The 15,530-nt window shown below is 46.9% G+C and overlaps 1 protein-coding gene across 4 annotated transcripts in view; it reads right to left on the bottom strand.

Annotated features, from left to right (window-relative positions):
- LOC143427302 (uncharacterized) overlaps window positions 1-15,530 on the bottom strand; it is a 43,733-nt gene that overhangs the window by 11,625 nt on the left and 16,578 nt on the right. For all 4 annotated transcript variants that reach the window (XM_076901289.1, XM_076901291.1, XM_076901290.1 and 1 more), the window contains one exon: window positions 8,644-8,699. In XM_076901289.1, coding sequence (XP_076757404.1) covers window positions 8,644-8,677 — 34 coding nt within the window. In that variant the 5' untranslated portion in view covers window positions 8,678-8,699. The remainder of the gene's footprint in view (window positions 1-8,643; window positions 8,700-15,530) is intronic.

The following is a 15,530-nucleotide window of genomic DNA, read 5'->3' as shown; positions in this document are numbered from 1 at the left end:
CGTTTCGAATCGATCTGCGGATCGATTGTCCGCGACGATCGTATGGGGCGACGGATCGTTCCCGATCGAGAAAGGACAAGACCAACGCGGGAAAAAGAACGAGATCCACGAGGATGAAAGTGAAGGTGAGCCAAGAGAGCCGTTGCAAAATCGGGCCACGACGATAAAAGGCTGGGATACCCGCGATTCCGCCGATACGTCACCGCTTTCTAGCAATTATGATATCGACGTTCGTCCAAATGAGCGAAACATCCAGACGTGACGTATAATCGTTGCGTAAAGCGTTTGATCCGCGTGATATTTATAGTTTCACTCTGTGGAGGTTAATCATTTACTATGATCGATACCTTCTGTTCTTGACCAAAGTTTTATGAAACACAAGAAATTAAAAAAAAAAAGCACAAGACAGGAATACAAAAATTCCGACAAATTTGAATCGTCTTCGAATGGATAGAAGCATTCGTTGTCGAAAAAGGAAAGACAGTTCAGGTACAAGGAGAGGATCCATCCGGGATCATCCTCTTACATATTTATGAGCACCATCCGAATTCTCGTCCTTTGTAAACTTTCACCCGGCTGTGCTCTCGCCTCTTTTTTTCTTTCTTTTTCTTTTTTCTCTTCTTCTCCTTCTTTCCTCGCTCCCGCTGAGAAATATTGATGTATTAGAAACCCGTCGCGGAGCGCGGCGAGCACTGGCGAACTTTCTACGGCGCCGAGAAGACGTCTTGGCCACCTGTTAAATATTTATCCGCGGCGGGGAAGGCGGCAGGTGCGAACAATGGGCATAATGGGAACGTTTCGACGGTGGAAAATACGTTAACCGGTTGGAAAATCGTTGAAATATGTTGTGCAGTCCTCGGTGAATGGGAGGATGTGAGGCACGGATGGAAAATGGTAGCAGATCACCGTCTGGATAGGAGATGAAACGATTGCGAGGTTTCTCGTGCCGAGAGAATGGAATGTACGTGGAATGAAAATCTGCTGGCTTCTGAAATATTGCTCCAATATAGAGGAGAACCTACCGAGAGTATTAATAATAATTGATACGCGTGGTATCATTGAAAAACGAAAGAATATTTTTGACAGCTAATATTTCACGTGTAATTGAGGCTTTGCGTAAAGGCTGTATTACGCTCAGTTCATTTAAGGTCGATCAATTCCGTTGGTTCAGTGAGTGGAATTATATTTCCAGGTTTATGCTAGGTTACGAATCATTGCCGCAATCAGCAGTAATTGCCTCAGAAACTCTATTTCAATACGAGCAACAGCGGCGATATGGGCGCAGCTAGTTCAAGTAGTCACGCGTGCTTTCGTACATCTCGTCACTTAAGAAAGAACTTTCCGCAGTACATCGTCTTCTATAAATAGAGCTTATTAGCATAATTATGTGTCCGGGACAATCAGACCGGCTTACTCGTTCGACAGTGTAGGCAGACAATGTCAATCCAGGTCAAATAGTAGGATCAAGCCTGAGCCACGAGTGTGTGGCAGTACAATTCACGCGTAATCTGCACTTCTAAACTATCCTCGTACCCTTAGTCATCAATATATCAAGTAATTAGAATCATAAACTCTAGGAAACAAGAAACAATCGCAATTTCTCGAGCACACTACAAAGCTGGATATAAAAAAAAATTCTTGCTCTTCGAATTATCCGAAGTGTAATACTTCGAATGCTCTCCACTCGAATAGAAACATCGATGATCATCGGAGAAACTTGGAAAAAAGTTTCGAATCGATCGATTCGAGTCGAACGATTTCGCTTAAACGAGAATTCCACGGGACAGACCACGCAAACAGGCCCGCGTGGCGCAAGAAAAAGATCAAAACTGCTCCGTGGCGGTTTCTAATGTCGAGGAAAACAGCGCTCGGGGGAATTAATGGAGGAAAGCTGCGGCCATCGAGCGGCTCGATTTATCTCGCCGGTGGAACGTGCCGATCCCGATTCGACCGATCTACCTGCACCTCCACCGGCGCGGACACGCGTACCCGGCTCGAGCTGGGCGGCGATCGACCGATCTCTGCACGCGTTCCACGCTGATACGTGAAAACCGCTCGAGCCAGCAGCAGCAGCCGTTTCGTAACGCGTGTTTCGCGCGATCGCCAGGTTTCCTGCTGCTTTTGCATACGTCGACGCGAAACACTCTCGCGATAGACGCGCGTGTATTCGCGCTTCTTTGCATACAACGATTTTTTGCGATCGAAATTGTCCTCTGCCAATATTTACATCGCTACTTAAGTATCGTGCGAATTATAGAAAAAAAAAAAGAAACTACCATCGACTGATGCTATTTTTCAAACAGTTATTACATTCGTGTATATACGCACAACCAGATTTTCACTTTCTAAAGCCAGTTACAAAAAGAAACACAGATCCATCGGCTGAGATAACAAAAACGATACAGTCGATTCGATGTAGAAATGACGAGGTGACGAAATAGATAGGAATTCGACTATTTCGCCATGTTATACTATTACATGGAAACACGGTGTACGGGTTAATCATTATACAATTATGCGAACTTTCATTTAAATGCCCGCGCGGATATGTGCCGCCGACCGCTTCTCTGGAAAGACGGACGCGGGCAGGTGTGGAGGAGCGTTCGAAGAGAGTACCAACCGGTGGCTGCGTCGGGGTAACCGGTGCCTCCGCTTCCGGTACGATCCGGACGCGGCGTTTCACGGGCCTCCTTTCCGTGGGTTTCTGGATTACGTGCCCAGCCGCGACGGTTGATTATGCCCCCAAGAAAGCAAGGAAGAAGGCGAGAAACCGAGTCATTGCTATTCGAGGGACCGCCGCAGGAAACGGAAGTTCCCGATTATCCACGAGACACGACAACTATTCTCGGATCGCCGGCTATTCCGTGTCGAGCTGTCAACGGGAATGCTGCCAGAAGAAACGAGATAATGGATCATCGAATTAACTTAAATATATAATGAAAAGTGTATTTAAATCTCGTAGAAATTTCATCTAAATGATTATTATACTTTCACCCGTGTATACTAAAAAAGTGGAGAAGCAACTCGATTAAGTGAAATCCTAAATCATTGGAAATTACATTTTACAAAACGGAAGATGGGATTGAAAGAAAGTTGAGGAAATTTGAGCGAATCACGGATCGCGATTATGATATTTCTGACGGACGTCGACGACGACGCGCGTGAGGAGGAGGACACGTGTCTACTCGCGTAAGCGCGTGCGAAGCTCGAGGGGGTCTCATTGAGGAGCAGAAAGATGAATGAGCCGAGGAAACGGACGTCGTTCACAATAAATGTCACTCTCGCAGACGCTATCGATAGTTCAGCGAAACCGATCTTCCATTGTGGCACGAATCCAACTTCTAAATATAAAAAAAATTATATATCTATACATCAACCAGATAAAATTGATTAAAAATACGTAACATGTGTTACATATGAAACATTCCCGCGCAACTTTCGACAAATTCTAAAATTGCTCGCTGCATTTATAGGCTAGTTATCACGTCATCGTTAAAGTCTTTCTTTATCATCGCCTCCGCATCGGTTATCTAACAGCTGGCCGCTGGATCGTATGAAATCGTGCGAGAACATCGTGCAAACCGGTTGGCCAGTTTTCCTCGCGAGTGGGAAAAGGCTATCGTCGGTAGCGCGATTCGGCTGGTTGCGCTCGGCGTGGAAAAACGCGCGTGAAAGGGTTACGAACGCCACGTGGGCGTTTTCGACGGCTCTCATTTTCGCTTAATGGCCGCCAGGTAATACAACAATAAGAAATCGACGTGTCGATCGCGTAACGAGCCTGGCCGCGCTCGTATTTCTCAGCTGCCACCGATCAACGACGTGGCTCGTCGCTCGTGATAAACGCGAGTTTGTTACAATCGCTCGGAATTAAAGGAAAATATCCGTCGATTCTCCTTTAGAGAGTTGAAACTTTCTCGCACGGGTATCGAGAGGGGCTCCGATATCTCCTCATTGTATACCCGGTTAATTGCTCGGCTGATTAATTGGAAACGGTCGCTCGATTTTCTTCCGCGGCCGACAACGCTGCCACGGCGAAACTCGCGTCGTGGAAACGACGAAAGGTCGCCAGGCGAACTTCAGCGATTTCAGGTGAAACGCCATTGTTCCTTGGGCGACGATTAATTAGAATTAATTAGCAGGCTGGCGCGCAGGAATTTCGTTTTACACCGTGGCATCCGTCGGTTTGTGAAAATGAAATCAGTCAACGCGCGATAGCCGAAGGTCGGAGACAGATCGTCTGAGAACAATGATTCAAGAGTTATTGTCGGGTTCTCCTTATTGAAAAAATTGGAAACGAGTGGGAAGAGGATCTCTCGTTGGAAAAATGTTCGAACATAGAGAACGAGAGAAGAAGAGAAACGTCGAACGTGAGAGCAATTTACTAAAGAGAGTACGGAAAAAAGCGTTAATCTGTTTTTAATTGAGTTCAATCTAAAACACGCGAATGGCGATGGTTATTCGGCAATGCGAGAGAGTGAAATTAAGATCGTGACTGACTAACGCGCGTCTTACGTGACATCGACCAGAGACACGCTTCGAAAGGTCTAACCGCATCCTTGCGCCGCAGTTACGCGGTTACGTAAGGTGAAAAGTCAGACAGCTAGGCAACGCGAACAGGGTGGCCAACTAAACGCGAGGTGGGGGATCGAGAAAAGTGGAGAAAAACGCGCGGAGCTGGTCGAGATTCCGGAAAATGCGGACTCGTCGACAAAGCTACGAGTGAGAAGTTGTTCGCGTTGCTTTCTGCTGGTTGTTTACTCGGGAATATCAGCTGAACCGATTTGGTATCGCTGACGAGACCTTTCAGGTTAGGTTTGCAAGCCTGCAGGAGTTAGCAAAGATGGCGGGACTAGGCTGCCACTTTTAAGTTCTACGATACCATTAACATTTTTCCTCTTTACACGATTCTGAAAATTATTTAAAACATGTAAGTACCTGGAATTAAGGTATGTTAAGTATCTGTTAAGTATCCAGTCTACCAGTGATTTCTCAAGTTACGAGGGATTAAAAAGTCTCAATGTCGAGTGTCTAAACCGCATCGATTAACATTTGTACGTGTCTAACGTAACGAACCAGCCATTATATTGTCTCCCGGCTAAACAGCGAGGGAGCGAGCCTGCTCGACTAAATGTACCGGTTAGATCAATTACAGGATCACATTTCGAGGCCAGCCAAGGCACCAAGAAAAGTATCGACGCGCTTTTAAGAATCCCTGTACCATTCCTCTTAATTAACCACTCATGCGCAAATACTTGTTTCTATTGCCGTTACCCAACTGTTCGAAGTTCGCGTCCATTAAATTCGAGAAATCCACGTAGAGCGGATTCGATCAGCTGTGCGGCCGGCTGGCGGAAAGAGAAACGCGAGCTGATTTTAATTGAAACGCGGAAAAGCAGGCTGCGCAGGCTATCTTTCCGATCGTTCGAAAACTTATTCTTCCGCATTGTTCACGCTTCTGCCTCGTGGCGGGCGGTGCACGCTCGCCGTTAAAACCCGCCTCGGACTTTCTTCTGCTGGACGAGAGACAGGCGAGCGGCCCTCGTTTCCATGCGTGGCGGCAACGCGGCGCACGCCCTCGCATCGTAAACGTAAATGATTCAACAGCCTCGCGAATGATTCACTCGCGACGTCCACGGATCCGTGCTGGCCATCGTCGTTCCTCTGCATCGACGCGGGGGATGTTTCTCGAGGGAGGTTACAGCTGGAACACGCTGTCAACGAAGTCGTCGACATCCATCCTCGTGTGGCTCTAGTCTTGGTTGAAATCACTGACTATCAAATTAATTTGGGCTAAATTGTATTTTTATGGTAAGAATTCGATAATGTCCACAAGGGTTGATTTCTGTCGCGTCACGAAGCCTCGCAAGGACCGCAGGTGGCGTCTCCATTGAGGGATGCGTGCGAAACGCCCTCGAAGCCGCAATACGAGTGCAATTATCAGTGAGTCACTCCTCGTCTACGGTGCAGTCGACTGGTTGCCTTTTATTGGCATCTGCTCGACCTCTTTTAAGGCCGTTCGTGTGCACGCTTTCTCGTTATGATCCGCGCCGTCGCTCTATGTAACGTTAATCCATCATCTTCGCGGCTTGACTTTTTTACATTCATTCACGTCGAACGTTATGTGTTCACTGTAACGCCTGTTTAATGCTCCTCGATACTCGATGCTAGATAACGGTTGCGTAATGTCTGAACATTTGTACAGTGTATCTGTGCGTGTCTCAGTGGTCTTTAAGTTTTCATTTTTACCTTCTAGTTTATGTAATTCGCGCGCTCAAAGAACGTGGCAACGTTCGACAGCGCTGCGATTCGGCGCAGCTCTATTTAAGCCGTTCTCCCCCGGAAATGATGAATCGAGACGCGCAAGCACACGTGGCCGCTAATTAAGCCGGAGCAGGCGGACACATAGACGAAAGTCACGGCTGCATAATGCGCTCGCTCGACTTTCTGCGGCTACGGCGTGCAACGCAACCAACCCGTAACGACTGCCAACCGGAGAAAGTGCAAAAAAGGCGCAAAAGAACCGGACCAGCTGCGCGGAGGGGTATGCGGAGGAGAAGAAAAAAAAAGATGGCGAGAAAATTCGAGCACTCGAGACACGGGAATGCGCTTCGATCGCGCGGAAAATTCGATCGTTCGCGCGTGGAGTATTATGGTCGAGTGGCAGTTCTCTGCCCAATCACGTTTAACTGGGTTGAAGTAGAAATTTGTTACACCGGGATTCGCGATGCGACGAAAACCTTCTCGAGACTGTGAGAAAGTATGGACGAAAGAGAATCTCAAACTATCCTAGCAATTCCCAAAGGGCCCTCTGTGCGCGTTCCAAGGAAGAAGAGTTAAAAAAAAAAATCCTGAAGATTGTTGCACGCTTCGCACCCCGTACAGATAGCAAGGCAGACCTAACGCAGCGTGAAATCGAGAACCAAGCTTCACAATAGCGAAATGGACGCGGTCCATGGTGGCAGAGGGTCCATAAACAGTGTCCCTGTCCAGGCGATAAGGATTTGCATCCGCAACGGGCGCCATTTCGCGCGCATCCCTGGACCACCGGGCGTGAAAACGTGCGAATCCACCTTTGCGAGAGCGTATTTACATTCACGTAGGAGCCGAATGGAAGTTGCATATCGCCGTAGGAATGCAGCCCCGTGGGACATCCGTCCGTGAAACGTGTATATGCATCGCGGTCGAGGCACGTGGGACGTCCGTACATCCACTTGTTCGAGAGTTTATTGCGGCGAGTACATCCTCCTGGCTTCCCAGAAGATCCTTTACGTCTGTCGGGACCGTCGGATGAATCGACTTTGTGTATCTTCTCCTTCTAGCGGCCGTACGGTGCGTCGCATATTTCTCCACGGAGAACGAAGGAACGAGTTAGGCGTGTTGGGTGCTTTTTTCGCTTTGGCGCGCATGGTGTGGGAATCTGACGTTTGGATGTACGGCGTGGCTGGTGAAAGCATCCGCTGTTTTTTTTTTTAACCGCGTCAAATAATGTACGGTGTCGTTGGAAAGTATTCGTCGAATACTTGTCAGGAAAAAAGTTTTGTTTAATGACATGTTCGATAAATAATTTATACTCGAGAGGAATGTTTCCTGAGCCTGCTAATGGACTTGTATAGTAATCAAAGGCGGAAACAAGGAGCCTACTACGAGAGATCACAAGTGTTGCTGTCCATTTAGTAGCAATTATCATAGAACACCTTCCAGTGCTTATTTCGCGCTTCTGTATAAGAATCACATGAAATTGTCTGCTGTTATCCATTACTCGACTCCCCGCATTCAAATGCCTCCAGCACGACTTCAATTGATACGTCTGACAGTAGATTGCGACAGCTGATTCCGTTGAGGTATTTCAAGGGAAAGAAATGAAGAAACTAATCGATCGTTCTTGAGCAATTAGCGATGGCCGACGGCGACTAGCGCCGAAACAATTCGCGATTCTCCGCAAGTACAAGCACTTTCCTCGCCTCTCGACCACGCGATTCATTCGCAATTCTCGCATCGTGGCCGACGTACGGGTCTCGTGTTTACGTTCGCGTAGGAAACACCTTGACTCGACACGAAAACCCAGTTAAGCACCGAGATGCGGCACCTATCGCGAGAATAGGCTGGATCTGTTACATCACTGGTAACCGTCGTCCCTTTCGATCGTTTTTTTTCAAGCTTCTCCACTTTTCGTAGAGATACTCTCGTCCTTCGACGAAACGTTTCACGAATCGTAGCCTTCCGCGAGGCGAGGCGCAGGAAGAAAGAAAGAAAAAAATGATCGAAGCCTGCAAAACGACGAAACGATGCAATGCAGCTAGTTGCATGCTCTCTGCACTTCCTCCGCGCATTGTTCGGTTCCCTCCGACTTTCGAGGGCCTCGTATGCAACGAGGCAAGTTGAGTTAGGTCAACCCTCGATCCTCTGGCGCATTGTTCCCGCGATGCACCATATTGCATTCCTTTATTTCGAGCACCTAAGTGCAACGAGGGTAATTACCAGGCCGCGAGGGGATCGAAGGTCTCTTTCTCAGAATTGTTTACAATGATCGTACAATTTTTTTACGGCTCTGACACGATTCTCGTCCCTCCGAATAGTTGTCAAGAATGGCGTAGGATAGCGAAGCTACGGTGAAGGGTTTAGAAGGGGGTTGGTAACACTCACCCTGCAACAAAAATCCATGCAGCGCGAGGTTCATGGCTACGATCAATTCCTTCAGCCTGAAACAGAAGAATTTTTCCACGTTAGAGCGAAACATTTTATTTATCCACAGTATTTTTTCTAGTTCTCTACAGGAAGGCAAGCTCTTTGCAAGCGGATAAGTGTTTTTCGGTGAGAAGAATTTCGTTTCTCATTAAGTCTGTCAACGTTAATTTACAATCAATTAGGTATTTTGCAATTCCATTGCCCAAGAGGACTGTAACCAACAATTTTCTGCGCTGTTCATTGGAAAGCGTCGTTTAACACGTATAATTACTCGTAATTGCTTAAACGGGTGCTACAGACTCCGGGCAGAATTGAAAGATCGAACGGAGAGCGCAGCAGCTTTTCAAGAATCACGGACGACGGACGGTAATAATGCAAAGCTAAGCGATGCTAATTGCGGTTAAATTGCACGGAGGCGTAAAGGATTCTCTGAGCCGAGTAAAATTGTTCCCGTCTGGCTAGGGACGTAATGCATTCCCTCTCGAAGCTAACCGGCGCAGCTTCTGGTTATCGAAGCCTCAGACGGATGATTCAAGATGCGATTTCACAGAAGCTGTGGCCATTAAAAAAGTCGTTTTAACGAAGATGTTATTTTTATTGTCCATGCCAATCGTTTGGAATTTTCCTCTCGTTTGACGCTCGTAATAGAGACTTCAGAATCGTATAGGACATTAATTTTAATGCGAATTGGCTGTAAAGCGCGCCTTCTACTTTAATAGCTGTAAAAATGTCCTTTTTACTATCCACAGAGATGCTACTGCGTGTAGATGATTCTGAATATCCCGATAGCGAATGAAACACCTCACTGAACCACCAAGAACCCCAACACCCACCGCGACAAACCCAGTCCAACACAAAAAAGTATCCACGAATTTGAAAAAAGAGAAAAACTTGACAGAGTTATGCGGACAGCTCGATCCGAATGATCGATAGAATCCTGGACATGTGCAGTCGATCGAGGCTGGCACACTCGAAAGTTCTCGTCGGGGCACAATGGCCGCGTTGCAGCGGAACTAATTCAGGTCGAGCACGTAGAAAACGCGAACGGGCATAACGGTGCCTCACCGCGGGCACAAAACGGCCAACGGAATTGTTTCTGGCACAGCGTTTTATCGCTACTTCTGCACGGTTCCGCGATCCCTGCCGCTAATTGTATTCTCGCCAAAGAACCACGATCGCTAAAATTAACCCATTGACACACATTTCGGTTACGCAAGGTCTTTCAGAAGTCATCCGGGGTACGACCATCGAGCGAAGCATCCCTCGAGCCCTTTCAAACATCGTCAAACCACATCCAACGTTACCAAAATGTCCATCAACCGGTGCAACAGTTCACGAATTCCATCTCAGCCGAATAACTAACTGGGAGTTCGTTCGAACAACGTCGAACACTGTCAAACACCGTCAAATCACCGTCAAACCCCATTGAAAATCGACGACTGCACCCACCAAATCGACCAGTCTGCCAACCAATCATCATAACGCCGAAGCAGGCAGTAAAATATCTGACGAGAGACGAGACTTCGTTAAATCTAAACGCTTGATCGTGGCGCAGGTGGACGAGGGGTGACGAATCCGGGAATCCGGCGAGGAACACGTCGAACAGTTTCGTCAGAGCTTGCAATAGCTACGAAGCCTCCGATTGTGGTATTCCGTTTCGCGTGGCGCGTCACGAAAACCGTCCATCGGCATTCCCTCTCTTGGCCGATCGCGGCGGCGCTCGTTGTGAATACGAAATCGAGGAACACGGTCGCTATTAACGTGCGTGCAATTCCTGATCAGCCCCGTGCTCTTTCGTCTTTTGTACCGTAACCACTCGTCGAGGACTCGGATTTCACGTGACGTTGCTTCGAAACGGTCGCCTTACAGAGGCACCACAAGTTTGGAAACTCTGTACATGCCTAAAGCTTCTTTTTTTCTCTCTCTCTCTTTCTATATGGTAATGAGAGGCTCCGAGTTAACGGCTCGTGAATGGTATTAGACGTTTGGCAATTTTTCAGGGACTTTCGGAATCTTTATCTTTTAATTTCGACGAGCGAAGAAATTTCTACGCCAATTTTACGATCTGTTAATATGATTTCATCTGCGTTTCTAATATGCGCGCGCGGAATGGAAGCAGCCAGCTATGCGAAAAATGTGATTCACGCAGAAAAGTGGCTCGCACGCGGCGCGTTTCTGTTTCTTTCTCCCCTTTGCATCCGCAGCGGTGCCTCTCTCGCCTTAAAGACGATTTTCACCTTACGTAAAACCGGCACATCGGCCGTGACTCGTTTCCATGGCGAACGACTTTCCCCGATTCTGTATCGCGTACGTTGTACGGTTTGAAAACGATCGACGCCACGCCCTTGGCCGGTTGCCAGAAAGCATACGGTTATTTTTAACATCGAAACGATTTTACTCTCAAACCAATCAATTTTTTCAATATTTTACAATCTTAAAAAGATCCATTATTTTCTCGAGAATATTTACCAGCGATAGTTGATCGACACACGAAGAAAAGATTGCTGAAACGACGAGCAGAGAAGAGACATTCCACGGATTCTTTTTTTTTCCTTTCTGCGATACGACGACCGACACGGAATAAAAATCAGTCGAAATTGCGCGGCGCTGGTTCGATCGATTGTGTTCGCCGATTTCCAACAAGGCCAAGCTCTAATCCCGCAGTTGAGAAGGAAAGTGAATTTCAAATAAGTGGAATCGCCGATTGTTCAACGCGCGTCACGTGTTTTACGCCCTCTCCTACGCTACTCCGTTCTTTTCTCACCGTTTCCGAAAGTAGACAATTTTCAAGGACGCCTGGGAGGATTGATGGACGAGCCACGGTCGTTTCACGTACGAGTAGGTCCGTGCGATGAACCTCTAAGCGGGTTCGTTTCGTAATTCGTTGTGGGCCTCGTTGATGACCGCCAACGAGTGGTTGCACGGATCGTTAGTAGCCTATAGTACTCGTCCGTACCTCGTGCATCTTGCTTCCTCGATGGACGAGCGTGAAATGGAATGACAGGCTAATAAAACGGTAGGTATTCGTCTTCGCAAGTCCCTCAAATTTCACGCGTTGCTGACAAATATTTGTGCGTTTAAACATTTTGTAATACTTTCAATTACGCACGCGGTGTTAAATGTTCGTAACGACACGCGAGTGTTGTCTAACGTTCAAATATTTTACCAACGCAGGTGGCATGAAAGTTATGCAAGCCAGTAGAGAGTTAATTCGAGGAGTACTCGAAAATCTGCATGCAAGATTGTAATTTAAAATTCTTATTAGAAAGCACAGAAAACACAATGCAGACGATCGCGGAGACAATGCCTGAACGTAACGGGAGATCTGGATCGCGGAGGACGAGGTTCGACACGCGAGGCCACCGGCGATATCCGGTCTATCGATCTTCAGCCGGAAACGAGTCGTTCTCCGTTCGAGGTGGGACCGCGAGGTCGATGGTAACGTAACTCGTTCGAGTTCTAGGAAAATCATTTTCCTCCAGACAGAGTGGCTCGTGATTCCTTGAAACAAAATCGATCGATTGTTTTAGAAAGGCTTTGATGCGCTCGAGGATCCAATCAAATCAGTTCTCAGTGCCGCCTTACCTCGACACCCGTCTAAATTTAAACAACTAACCATGGAATAACAAAAAATACTAGTATTAATTGAAATTATAGTTCTTTCTATCATAACATTTCCTTATTAAACGTATAAAATCATGCTCTGTGCGATGTATTGGATGCAATACAGGAAACGACATGGAATAGAAACAGTGATAAAAATGTTGGATTAATTCCTTCACAAATCACTTAATGACTTGGTTTAATTGACATCGATTCGTTCTCCATTCGAGGATACATAATTACGATCCGCGCGACGATCCATCCAACCTCCCTGCACCGTTGCGTAACCGGTTAATTATCGTTGCGTCCATCGACTCCTCGCTGCATTGGTTATTGCTCAATCGATCGCAATCGCGACGATCGCTGGCCGAAAACACCGAAAAACACCGGGCACGGAATTTTTCTAACAACCCTCGTGGAACACCTGTGCCTCTGGCTTCGAAGCGCAACCGAATAGCAGTGCTATCGACCGTGGAAATCTTCGCGGAGCTCGCAGAGGAACGGTGGTAAACGTGATCCAGCCAAGAGATCCATAAATCAGGCTGAGGCGCGCATCGAGATCGAGGATGGGTGAACGGAGGATTCTAAATCGTCGCATGAATGGATTGTCCGCTGTTTTAGATTCCCTTGAAGGAAAAATAATTCGCGTGACTTGAAAAAAGGAAAAAAAAAACAAACAAACAAACGAGACGAGATTAAAGTCGAAGAGGAAAGAAAAAAATTACAATATTCATAGACCTTTAAAAATTTTAATGTCCAATATGTAACGGAGTGTATTCTTCTGAGGATTCCTCGAAGATTCCTGAAAGTGGAGCTTGCTCTCCCGCATCGTGGGAATCGGACGATTCATACAAAGACTAATTGATCACTCGGAGCGATGTTGCGTTTGCTTTCACTTTCCATAAAATCGTCTCGAATTTAAGCATAATGCCCGAGGAAGATGAGATCAGCGGACGTAGTTCCAAGAAAGAGAATGGGAGATTCGCTCTGCGTTCAACCGGCTGAGTTAACTCGCATCGCCCATAATCCAACACGTACAACGAAACGAGACTTAATGAAAATTTCAAATGCTCCATTTCTCGCGCTGCTTTAATTCAAATCGACACGAACTTCGAGTATCCAAAGTATCTGAATTCCAAATATCCGGACTAACTAAATTCCCACGTACTCGAAGTACTGAAATCGCGACGTGCTCACCGTAAATTCCCATTTCCTACGGAGCAACTAGGCCTGGCTATGGTAAGCAGCGAAACCACCGAGAAGATAAAGAAATACGTCTTTCTCTGTACGAAACGGCAACGCGCAAGAACACGGGGCGCCTATTTATAGAGTCCATTACCATTTCAGTCGCGGATCCGAAAAACTCCAAGCGATGTCAATCGTAAAGGAACAATAAGGTATTATAAAACCCGCGGCGACGAGAGAAATTGCGGCACGATAATGGCAAAACCAATAACTATCGCCGTATACCAATCCAGCGCGTTATGGTCACACCATATACGCGAGGTAACCGAGAAAAAAACGAGTGGAAAAGGGGGAGAAAAATCGACGATCGCGGCTAGAACTTTCCGTCTGAAAGGCGAGCTCTGAATCGGCCGGGCCGGCGATTGTCGAACAGATTATGTAAATTGTTACATATACAAAACAAATCTCCGTTCTCTCCCCGTTCGATTGCGCTTAAATGGCCGATTTGTTTGATCGCCTGGCTCCGATACCCCCCTTTGTGCCCGGCTCGCGTGCCTTATTACACTTTCAAAATGCCCGCTCGCGGTGGCTGGAATTCAAGCGACAATATCCTCGACAAACGAAATATCCCTCGGTGCTCCGCTGGTTTATTAACATACAAAGAACGGCTAGAACCTTTCCCTGTTTCGAATGATAATTTCGTTTGTTTAGTCGGCTGCTGAGCCTGTTCCGAGACCGCATCGTTGGATGCTGCGGAACCAAATGGATTCGAACAGTTTTTGGTCACGTGAGATATCCTTCGAAGTGTTCTCCGTTTCGATTTCAACGTGAGATTTGAGGGGACGAAAAGGAAGAAGAGACGTTTTGACTTGGGTCTACTAGTGGTGTCATCGATAAGGCCAGCTGGCAGACCCTTTACGAGTCAGAATCCGGAATCCTGAGTCCATGACATTGACTCTGAATCCGTATCATTGAATTCAGAACTCTGAGACCATGAGACGGGCCAGAGCAGATCGCAATTTCTCTTATACGCTAACTGAAGGCGAACACGGGTACTTGCGAGAGATTATGAGAGCATTACTGTCCATCTAGCGGTGAGCGACCGTCACATATTCAATTATCAGGATTTATGAACCCAATACTGACTTTCAAAGCATTTGGTGTACAGAGATACCTGAATGCTGATAGTATCCACTTTCCAAAGTGTCTGAGTGTTGAGAGTCAGCGGCTCGAGCTGGCCGTGCTGTTGAATAATGGTCAGAGATGCGTCCACTTTCAGTCGGTGATCTTAAAGTCACCCGGTTGGATAATGTACAATGTAGACGACGGGAGAAATGAAGTTATGCCTACGCGGTGGTATTATAAGAACGACGCTAACCAATCGTTTTATACCTCGCCGCGTTTCCGTGTTACAATAAATTCGCTATCGCGCGATCGCGCGGCGTAACGTTATCCATATTTAATGCGCGTCTTTAATAAAACGGGCTAAAGCGTTACGAAACGGGTTACGAAAGCTAGAGCCGCCGTTAGACTCCGTGAAATGTCAATTTTCTGCTCGCAGCGTGGTAAATAAACTTATTTACACTTTCGATCTTGCAACATTTTTGTCCCCGCGGAACCCGATCGGGACGAACGTTATTATAATCCCGCGGTCCCCTCATCTTTCGCTAAATCGATCGGTTAACGCGTCTCCGGGGGGGATCGGCAATTTTATTCAACGACGCGATCGGAGCGCTGTCTTATTCTCGCTGTGCAACGCGTGAAAATCGAACGGACGATAAGTCAGCCGGCTGTCGTTTCGCCAACACTTTCGAGGAATTCATTAGAATTCGTTAGAAGTGTCGCTGCTCGGGTTTCCATCGTGTTTCTATGCACCTCGTTGCCGAAACAGACACGAGTGGAAACATATTTTCGCTGCAGATCAGCGTTTGCTAATCCAATTAATTCCTAATTGGTGGAATTTGCGGAAAAAATAAACGTCTGCGATCGCGTCTGCAACGCTCGCTAATTTATGGATTTATGGGGAAAGTATTGCGGGTTAGAGCAATTAGTGTGTA

The sequence above is a fragment of the Xylocopa sonorina genome, chromosome 9 (assembly GCF_050948175.1).
Source record: "Xylocopa sonorina isolate GNS202 chromosome 9, iyXylSono1_principal, whole genome shotgun sequence".
NCBI classification, from domain to species: Eukaryota; Metazoa; Arthropoda; class Insecta; order Hymenoptera; family Apidae; genus Xylocopa; species Xylocopa sonorina.
This window is presented reverse-complemented; position numbering and strand designations above follow the sequence as displayed.